We start from the raw sequence: 10,671 nt of genomic DNA, 5'->3' as shown, positions 1-10,671 counted from the left end.
TTACTGCTCTACTATTTTTTTGAACGAAGTTATCGTAGTTTAAATATCAGCGATTTTTCGAAATTACAGTAGTTAAGTACTTTTTGGATTTACTGCACGCTTGGGGTTAACCCTTTGCACACGAGTGGTGAATCTGAAGCGCTGCTGAAAATTGTTGTGGAAATTATTTCAAGGAAATTACGAAAAAATATCACAAAATATTTGTTACATTCCATAATTTGTATGTAATAGAATACTAAACGTTTAAAAATTGCATGCAGAAATCGGAACAGTTTCGTACGAACAACATGAAAATATTCTAAGACGGACGAAAAATTTAGATTTATAATTAAAATAGTGCAGAGTGTTAAATCATGCAAAATAGCAAATCTGATCTTGATACTGCCCTTCCTGTTACTATCTCAGACAATAGTACATATAATGTTCAAATCCTTCTTCTATCCAGTGCACCCTAAAATTCCTCTCAGGTTTGAAGACTGCCGTACATTTTCCAAAAATATTTCTCTAAATACCTTAAAAAGCAAGCTCAAACGGCATGAGAAGCGTTCATAGAAAAATATCTAAAAAAAAATCAAAGTCCTTTCCTTTGCGAGAAAAGAATAGCCATGATGGGAGACAGGACATCTCCTCGCGCGGCCGGTATTACGGGGATGTAAAATGATCGCGGAGGGAGATAAAACGATCGTTCCAGGGGATCGAGCAGACGATGAGGATGAGAGACACTGTCGTTCCGCTGGCCTATCGGTACTAATACAGATCTCACGCACTCCCCTCAATATAAACCATTCTCCACCCTTGTGTTCGCCGTATGGGAACCCCGTACGCACACGCGGCAACCTCGAACGACCGCGGCGGAACGACCATTCAGATTTAAATCGCGGCCGAAGGATAGACGGAGAGACACACGGGGAGTGAAAAAAATATGGATCCCCCTTGCACCGGCACGAAGCGTTTCAATCTCTTTCACGGCCGATGCTAACGCGTGCAAGACGGATCCGGTCCCGTCGTTCACCGGGCACGTTGATATGCCCACCCTTGCCATGAGAGAAAGAGAGGGGGGGGAGAGAGAAAGAGAGAGAGAAGGTGAATCCCGTGACCGAGATTGCGGCCGACGGAATCGTTGATGAGCACGCAGCCTTGGGAACGTGCGAGATTTTTTGGGCCCGACTGACTTGAGAAAGTTTGAGGGTGTTGGATATCGTCTCCCAAGAAGTTCGATGCTGCTTGTTATAGCAGGTCATTGATACCGAAGAATGTTGATGATTTTGTAAGCTGTTTTAGAAGATACAGATTTTTGAAGTTCGGAGTTTGATTTTGTTGGGCATGTTTCAGCAAACGTTGGCAAACTTGGTCAAACTGGATAAGTGATAGCGGTGGAGGTTATAATTTCTGGATTTTATTTAACAGAAAAATATTAACAAATGTGGAACTCAAATTGAATAATTTTCTGATTCTTAGTTGGAGGGAACAGTTTGGCTCAGTTGGAGGAAGTTTGAAGTTGCAGAAGAGTTCGTGACTGAACTGAAATGGCACTTGGTGCTGTCAATGTTAATGATAAGTGAGAATAGCGGTGGAGGTTATAGACTCTGGATTTTATTTAACAGAAAAATATTAACAAATGTGGAACTCAAATTGAATAATTTTCTGATTCTTAGTTGGAGGGAACAGTTTGGCTCAGTTGGAGGAAGTTTGAAGTTGCAGAAGAGTTCGTGACTGAACTGAAATGGCACTTGGTGCTGTCAATGTTAATGATAAGTGAGATAGCGGTGGGAGTAATAGACTCTGGATTTTATTTAACAGAAAAATATTAACAAATGTGGAACTCAAATTGAATAATTTTCTGATTCTTAGTTGGAGGGAATAGTTTGGCTCAGTTGGAGGAAGTTTGAAGTTGCAGAAGATTGTTCCGTGAACTAAATTGACAGTGCTGTCGATGTTTCGAGAAAATGTCTTCCTAAAGAATGCTCTGGCTTCCATAAATGTCAGATGTATTGAACACAATTTGTTGAGACATTTACGAATCCGGTCAAACATAAATGACCTCTGTAGAAATTAGTTTAACAAAGATAGGGAAGTCCAGTGAATTCTCGATATATGTCAACAACGCGGGTCTTGCCAGTGTTATGTTTACACTCCTCGGCGTCCGAAGGCTCGAAGGCCGAAGGTAGTGGGGATAATTCCGCGACGTATATCATCCAGGCCTTGGCGACATATATAGAGAAATCACTGTATTTATTGCCCTTAAGAAGAAAATATCCACAAATATTTACGTTTTGCCTTGTGACTCGAATGTATTCTCTAATTTCTGCTGAAAGAGTAAAAAATTGACATTTTCAAAAATAGTAACGTAGCAGAAAGGATAAAATAGTGTTGTCCTGAAAAAAATCGAAGGCAAACTTAGATCCCACTGAATGTCTAATCCGAGAAGAACAGTAAACAATGGGGAATTGTCAGGGGGTAGAAAAAGATCAGTTTTTAAGTGTTGCATCCTTTTCGATTTTATTCCTCTCGCTCGCGTCTATAATACCATCATCTGTTTACATTAAATTAGATCCTCTGGCTTATAAATAATATCAATATCTCTGTCTTTTGGTCTCTCTCTCACGCGCATTCTCGTCCACGCTCTTCGCCACAGTCACGCACAGCCACTCGCCCAAATATTACACATACGTAATAATAATAATAATCTCTCTCTACATTATTGTCCACGAACTTTCTACACGTTTATACAAACGGAGGCTATATACAATAATACTCTGTGTGTCTCGCGACAAAAAATGTACACACGACCGATTGGCTCGCAAGTGACCAGCCTTCGGCCATACCTCGATCACCGTTCCGGGAAAAAGTTAGCGTACGATTATCGTAGGGTAACTACTACACCTACATCAATTTAAATACCGTCTTCGTAAAACCGAAGAAACCGTCGTGTCTCTCTCGTCGTCGTCGTCGTCACGTACAAGTTCGAACTCGTTCGAACGGAACGACTCCGTTCGTCATCATCATTTCAAGAGTGTACATCCTTCACAAGATTCTCGATCAGATTACGATCCTCCCCGGACGGTGGGGGAGGGCATTCGAAGAGGTTCACTGACGACGCCTAAATAATCACTAGCCTTCCAGCGGGAGTCATCCAGGAGTCCCTCTCTCAGAGATTCTACTATACCGGTCAGCGATTAGTATGGCCTCCAAACGGGCTTGGCGGGTGGCGGCGACGCGATCTTCGTGGGCGACGGGCTCCTCTGGGGCGAGAGTTTTTGCGAGATCAGTGTCCTCGGTGCTTTCAGCTCGTTCCTCACGCCTTCCGTCGGCTTCTTCGGCGCTGTGGTCTCCGGCGACGATGCTGTCGCCGTCATCACCGACGACGTCGGCGGAAGCGTGTTCAATCGGATCGGCACGAACGCGCTTCGAATTTCCTCGGCGGCCGATTCGCTGCCGGACTCGCTGGGACTTCTCGGGGGTGTCCTGGACGGGCTGTTGGGGATGGTTGGCTGCGAGCTGGTGGTGGTTGTCGTCTTCGGCGGCAGCGTCGCGTATTCCGTCGGGTATTTCACATGGTCGAACGGATAGGATGGTAGCACCGTTGGCGGGAACGTCGGCGGGAACAGATCCGTCCACGACATCGGGATAGTTCCTGCAGAGAGACAGAGAACGAAACAGGCGATTAGGCTCGTCTGTCGGAGAGCACAAGTCTCGCCTCGGCTAGAGGGTGATAGAAAGAGAGGGAGAGAGACGATGGCTCGAGGAGGGAGAGCTAAGTCGTATTGTTGCGCAGCCAGGGGAGAAAGACCAGGGGGGTCGAAGGGGTCCGTTGTGGGAAAAGGGAGCTCAGACTCACCCCTCGGTCCAGCCACGGGGGTATGAATCATCGGCAGGCGTCGCGGACTACGGCGAAATCGATAACAAGCGGACTACTCTCTTCTCTTCGCTTCGTGAACGCGTGTCCTCTCTTCCGTGGCCCTTCTCTCTTTTTTCTTTTTTCTTTTTTTTTTTTGTTCTTCTTCCTTGACGGGACAGCACAAAGTTCGCTGCGCGAGAGCATTGTTCCCGAGTTTGATTGATTGCAGCTGCGAGAGAGCACAGCGGCGGAGGGGCACGATTAGCAGCACTTTTGGATATCATCGACACGCGCGCGGGACGCGAGGAATCGTGGCACGATCGGTTTTTCGGCCAGAGTTTCTTTGAACGCGATTTTCATCGAGATTTTTTACCCTTTTTTACACTAGAATCATAGTGTCCCCTTTGAGGGAACATCCGAGTGCGAAGGGTTAACTTAGCGATGTTGAGGATTTTTTATGATTTCTGTTAGAGCAGTGGCAGAGTTTTCTTCGCGAAATAATGAGCACTTTCAGGAACCTGACACGAACGTTTCTTACAGCAGATTTTTTTAAAAGGTTTTTAAGGGCTTGTTTTATTGAAGCAGTCATCGAGAATCATAGTAGAATAATATTCTCTGTGGCAACTAATGAGTTAAGACTAGATCTACCGCGTCAGTCGAGACGACTTGTTCCTGGTGTCGTCCGTTTAAATGTTTGCATGAGAATTTGTTTAACGAATTTTTTCGTTGAAGTACACGCTGTTGTAATGGAAATAGTTTAGAACAGAAAATCTACGTAATCGTCCTCGAGCACGAGTACGCAACGAATTCGCACAATTGCTTCAATTTTATTGTGCCAAACATTATCGGTTGCAGGAATTGATCGAAAAGCAACAGAGACATAAAAGAAGTCACCGAGGGCTGAATTTTTAAGGGCATTTTGAAGGACGAGCCTGCGATTTGTACGTTTGTCCTCCGAGCCATCGTCTAAATTCTGTAAAGCTAACTTGGAGGAAGATGGTTGGAGGAATGTTCGAAGGGAGGAATGTTTGAAGGGAGGAACGTTTGAAAGAGGAAATGTTTGAAAGAAATCAATGATTGAAAGAAGGAATGTTTCAAGTAATCATTGTTTTGAAGGGAATTAATGCTTGAAAGAAGGAATGTATGAAGGAAAGAATGTTCGAAGGCAGGAATGTTTGAAGGAAGAAATGATGGAAGGAATCAATGCTTGAAAGAAGAAATGTTTAAAGGAAGGAATGTTCTAAGAAAGAAATGTTCTAAGGAAGAAATGTTTGAAGGCAGGAATGTTTGAAGGCAGGAATGTTTGAAGGCAGGAATGTTTGAAGGAAGAAATGATGGAAGGAATCAATGCTTGAAAGAAGAAATGTTTAAAGGAAGGAATGTTCTAAGAAAGAAATGTTCTAAGGAAGAAATGTTTGAAGGCAGGAATGTTTGAAGGCAGAAATGTTTGAAGGAAGAAATGATGGAAGGAATCAATGCTTGAAAGAAGAAATGTTTAAAGGAAGGAATGTTCGAAGGAAGAAATGTTTGAAGGCAGGAATGTTTGATGGAAGGAATGATGGAAAGAACAATCAATCATCAATGGATCAATGCTTAAAAGAAGGAATGTTTGGAGGAAGGAATGTCTGCAGGAAAGAATCAATGCTTGAAAGAAGGAATGTTTGAAAGAAATCAATGTTTGAATGAAAGAATGTTTGAAGGGAGGAATGTTTGAAGGGAGGAATGTTTGAAAGGAATCAATGTTTGAAAGGAATCAATGCTTGAAGGAAAGAATGCTTGAAGGAAAGAATGCTTGAAGGAAAGAATGTTTGAAAGGGGCAATGTTTGATGGGAGGAATGTTTGAAGGAATAAATGTTTGAAGGAATGAATGTTTGAAAGACGGAATGTTTGAAGGAAGGAATGATTGATGGAAGGAATGTTTGAAGGAATCAGTGTTTGGAAGGAATCAATGTTAGAAAAGAATCAATGCTTGAAGGGAGGAATGTTTAAAGGAAGGAATGATTGAAGGAAGGAATGTTTGAAAGGAACCAATGCTTCAAGGAAGGAATGTTTGAAGGAATGAATGTATGAAGGAATGAATGTTTGAAGAAAGGAATGATTGAAAGGAACCAATGCTTCAAAGAAGGAATGTTTGAAGGAATGAATGTATGAAGGAATGAATGTTTGAATGGAATCAATATTTGAAGGAAAATGAATATCGGAAGAAAGTCCACGGAGAAAACTGTTTAAATGCTTGAACGTTTGAAGATTCGAACTTACCTTTGACGAATGCAGGATGGGGCCATGGTTGTCCCAGATACGCAACGTCCACCCACGGGTGCGGCAGTCCCAAAGCAGGAAATCCAGGACCGTAGTGGTAATCTATAAGCAGAAAGGAACGTCTTCGGTTAGATCGAAGCTCTGGGCTAAAATAAGTTCGAGTAGCCCGCGATTCCTTCGGCTCTATAAATAAAGATATCGAGGCTCGACACGATTAGCCTTGGCGAACTTTTCTACCCCCCTACCCCCCTCCGAAATATTAACCTGGCCAAATATCAGAACATTCTGCGAGAAACAGATGCGAGTGTTTCTGAACACAAGGAACTTGATAATTCCATCACTACAGTGATATTCAGTTCAATTTAATCGTCGACTAATTTTCAATTAATCCGAAAATTTGGTTGTTACAAATCACCATCGGTATAACCCAACAAAATAGAAACCTTTTATGCTGTTCATATTAGACGTTCATCTCTACGAAATTCAAAAAGAAGAAATGTATAGTTTCTAATTATCCGTCCCCGATTAACGATCAAGAACGCCAAAAAGTTTATCCAAATATACAAACTTTCGTCGAGCTACATGTTTCGATTAGCGCCATTTCATCGGATAAAATGAACAGTTCTTGAAATTACACGTTCTAGAATCGAATCTCAACTTTCGGGCAGAACTTTCGCACATGCGTTTTACAAGTTACGAACGAGCTTTCGCTTCAAAAAAAAAAAAAAAAATCGCAGCCCCCGCAGCAGACGTTCCAGGTTGTTCGAGCGAATATTTCTCATCGAGCCGGTAAAAAAAAAAAAGAAAATAAAGGAATGCAGAACAAGTAGGCTCGTCGACTGGGCGTCGAGGATCTCGCGATCGGCTAACGAGGCAGCCGCCGAAGAGGATAGCAGAGCGGATGGCTCCGGTGCGAGACAAGAAACGAAAAGCAAAAAAAGGCGACCGGTGCCCCCGTAAAACGCGGATTAACGACGCTCTCCGCGATCTCTGTTTACACGACCGCCTCGGCTACGGTCCACATGCTACCGCCATATGCGCCGCGATAAACAAACGCATAAACGCGGCTCCTTTGCAGACGAGCTTGATGGCCGGGCACGAACGGCCTGCCACCCGCGACTTCGACTCTTTCTTCCGATCCGCCCCCCCCCCTTTGCCCCTCCACGCGATTCGAACGGTGCACACACGCCGTTTCGACGTCGAACGGACCAATCCGGACGCGCACAGCTTCTCCGTGAAAATAAACGAGATCGAAGAAAGGACGCCGCCGACGGTCGCGCGATGTCTCCCTTGAAACCATGCCAAACTTTGCCGATCCACGCGTGAAATCCGGTCTCCGCGGACGTGTAAGTGCGAAACACACGCGCGCGCAGAACTACCCTTCGAACATACAGCCCCCCCCCTCCACCCCCTTCTGCACGTGTAAACGACTCGGAGGCCCGCGACCGCCGCGGATCGCGGTTTGAGGTCCACCGGATTATTAAACGAGGATGCGAACGATTGCGGACCACGTCTGCGACTTCCAGAACACCCCCAACCCCTTCACGGAAGCATGATTTTCCCTGTTGCGCAATTTCGACCGGAACACACAGGAAAGATCGAGTGCAGATAACTTTGCTCTCTTCGGACTCTTGTGCGACTCGAACGGGGTCAAACTTTGTTTCGGGGGGGGGGGGGGGTTGTAGCAGATTTAGGGGTTGTAGTTCAGGTGGTTTTGATTTTATGGAATTTTTCCTTGTATTCGTTAGACGGTTTGGGGTGGTCGAATGCCTTCAAACTTTCTCTTCAGTGCGATTTTGTTTTATATTTTTTAGTTTTTGTGTAATATTTATTCATCTTCTTGCCATAAGTACTCCTGGACCATTGACGATTTTTAGAATTTTAATTGGAACTATTAGAAATTTTATTCGACCATGAACTCTTGCTATTCGATTATCTGCTAATATATTAGCAGGTCATTTACTTTTATTAGGAACAACTTTAGAAAATATACCTCATATAATTATTCTTTTTTTTATATTAAACTTATTAATTTTAGAAATTTCAGTTTCAATTATTCAATCTTATGTATTTTCTAATATTATACAGAATAAATATTGTTGATACGTTCTATATTTTTTACTTTTTGTATAATGTTTATTCATCTTCTTGCCATAAGTACTCCTGGACCATTGATGATTTTTAGAATTTTAATTGGAACTATAAGAAATTGTATTCGACTCTGAACTCTTGCTATTCGATTATCTGCTAATATGTTAGCAGGTCATTTACTTTTATCCTTGTTAGGAACAACTTTAGAAAATATACCTCATATAATTATTCTTTTTTTTTTTATTAAACTTATTAATTTTAGAAATTTCAGTTTCAATTATTCGATCTTATGTACTTTCTAATATTATACAGAATAAATATTGTTGATACGTTCTGACTCTAGGGCTCTAGCTTGATCTTTCAAGTTTCTGTCTATTTTATAATGTTTAAACGTCTTGAAACTTTATATTACTTGCAGTATAAAAGACTTTTTGAGGAGGAGCGAGACTCTAGGATTTTCTATCTTTGGTAACTTTCAAGTTTTAGCTAATTTTGTCACATTTTTGCAATTTCTTCTAATGCCCAAACGTCTTCAAACTTATTCTCACGTGCTACTTTCTTTGTAAGAGGATACGCGGAGGATCGAATAATCAGAATTGTAACTTTGAAGCTCCTGAATCTAGAATAAATATTGCTATAATTTATAATGTTGAGCCTCCTTCAAATCTTGTATACTACTTTGTATCGTATACGAAATACTTCAGCAGAATTCACGATTCTCTATATAAAATATATTTGAATATAGTAACTCAACAACCCCCAACCCTTCAACAACCCTCTTAAACTACCCCCGATTCAAAATATCTAGTAACACTTCTTCGAAGATCGAGACTATAATAGTACCTTCACAGTCTTTGAAATCTTACAACTAACCTTACCGAATCCCCAAGATTTCTCAACCCAATAATTTCTCCTTCATCGGTACAAAATTCTGAAGAGAATGAAATTACTCGACCAAATGTACCCAAAAATTAATTCTAACATACTCCCTAATTTCTGATCATCAGCGATACATGAACAATAACCTCTCGATCTCCGAAGCGTCAAGCCGAAGGAACCGCGCAAAGATACTGAGAAGAGTACTTACTCGACTTGGAGCGTGGTTCTCTGGGTCCGTCCACGGTGACCTTGATGGCCTTGGAGTAGGTAGCGACTTGGAATGGCATCGTGCTGATTTGTATGGTCAGGGAGAACGACTTTCCTGTAACACCGAGATAAAATCTTACGATTAGTCCTCCGTGTCTGGTCAAGACAACCTCGAGATCCTTGTAGGACCATCGAAAGATTAGTATAATCCGAGAGAGAGACACTGACCTCTCCCGCTGCGGCCGACGAATCTCAGATCATTGAACTTGGCGACCTGGTTCTTCATGATCGCGGTGCAGTTTCTCAGCTCCCCGCAGCAATTCTCATCGTTACCGGCACGAATAGTGACCAGTGTGCCGTCGGTGACCTCGTCGAGGGCGACGACCGTGAAGGCCACGGGCAGCGACTTATTCGACCTCCAGTGCGAAGGTAACGCGCTGCAGAGAATGGCGGGACTTCCGGTTCTCACTAGATCGCAGTGCACCTGCAGCGTCTCTCTAATCGCGTTGTAACTATCCATGCCTAGCGGTCCTTCCGGCAGATGCATTGTTTCCACCTCTGCCCCGTAGTCTTTCGTTCGGTTCAACGAAAGAAAAGACACCGGGACTGCCGGGACCAGTTGTACGATCCAAAGTGTCCTCCTCTATTTAATAATCCAGCGGAAGAGCACTCAAAAAAAGTTATCCTCCGAAGCACTCCACAGGGAGTCCGTGTGATGACTATAATATAGTCCGTCGATCACTGATCTCGCACTATGTTACCACAACAGAAACAAAAGAAAAGTGTACGAGAAAAAGAAGTTCGCCGAACTGAACAGATAAATGAAAAGAAAAAAAAAAACACTCGGTGGTCTGCGAAACGAAGAAAGTCTTTCCGAAGAATTCGCTGAAGATGTGGACGAGGAGAGTTGTAACAGAGGTAATACAGATGGTATGGTTCGGGATACACGGTTACGAAAAAGTATGCTGACGGATGAACACGCTCGTGTATACCGAATCGACGCGCACTCGATGCCGGCTGAGCGGATTCTAGTTTTTCGCGGCCGCAGCCGCAGCTATTTAGAGGGGATTTTTCTCCCCTCCAATTTTTCCGGAGCCCCACCCAGGCCAGGCGCGTCGACCAATGAGGACGGCGGTCGTGTTGTGGCCTCCGCGGCTCGCCGCCTTCGCCCCTAACCAGGCTTAGGGGGTGCCTTGCGAAAGGGGCTGCCAGCTTGCTGCCTCTCTAGCCAAGGGTGGCTTGCGCCTCCGCTCTTCCTTACCGTCTTCCCTCTCTCGTCACGCGACCCTCTCCCTCTCTCTCTCTCTCCCTCACTCTCTCCCTCTCTATCTCCCTCTCTCTCTCTCTTCCTCTCTTCCTCTTTCCCACTCACCGGCTCTCTTTCTCTCACTCGTTC

General features: G+C 43.6%; 1 protein-coding gene across 1 annotated transcript; it reads right to left on the bottom strand.

The window, feature by feature from the left end:
* Window positions 1-2,472: 2,472 nt before the first annotated feature.
* Window positions 2,473-10,299, bottom strand: LOC143361449 (uncharacterized). Its single transcript, XM_076800882.1, has 4 exons — window positions 9,504-10,299; window positions 9,277-9,390; window positions 6,099-6,200; window positions 2,473-3,634 (listed from the first exon to the last, which is right to left on the bottom strand). Exons 1-4 carry the CDS (start codon window positions 9,820-9,822, stop codon window positions 3,177-3,179), a joined length of 993 nt encoding a protein of 330 aa, XP_076656997.1. The 5' UTR covers window positions 9,823-10,299; the 3' UTR covers window positions 2,473-3,176.
* Window positions 10,300-10,671: the final 372 nt, after the last annotated feature.

This window comes from Halictus rubicundus, chromosome 1 (genome assembly GCF_050948215.1).
Source record: "Halictus rubicundus isolate RS-2024b chromosome 1, iyHalRubi1_principal, whole genome shotgun sequence".
Taxonomy (NCBI): Eukaryota; Metazoa; Arthropoda; class Insecta; order Hymenoptera; family Halictidae; genus Halictus; species Halictus rubicundus.
Note: the sequence above shows the minus strand (reverse complement) of the source record. Positions and strands in the feature narration are given on the sequence as shown.

Excerpts from the sequence above, each read along its gene's own strand:
- LOC143361449 (XM_076800882.1), bottom strand. The coding sequence starts at position 9,822 with ATGCATCTGCCGGAAGGACCGCTAGGCATGGATAGTTACAACGCGATT. Across the intron at positions 9,391-9,503 it reads CGTCGGCCGCAGCGGGAGAG|GAAAGTCGTTCTCCCTGACC; the intron begins GTCAGTGTCTCT and ends TCGGTGTTACAG. Across the intron at positions 3,635-6,098 it reads CCATCCTGCATTCGTCAAAG|GAACTATCCCGATGTCGTGG; the intron begins GTAAGTTCGAAT and ends GTCTCTCTGCAG.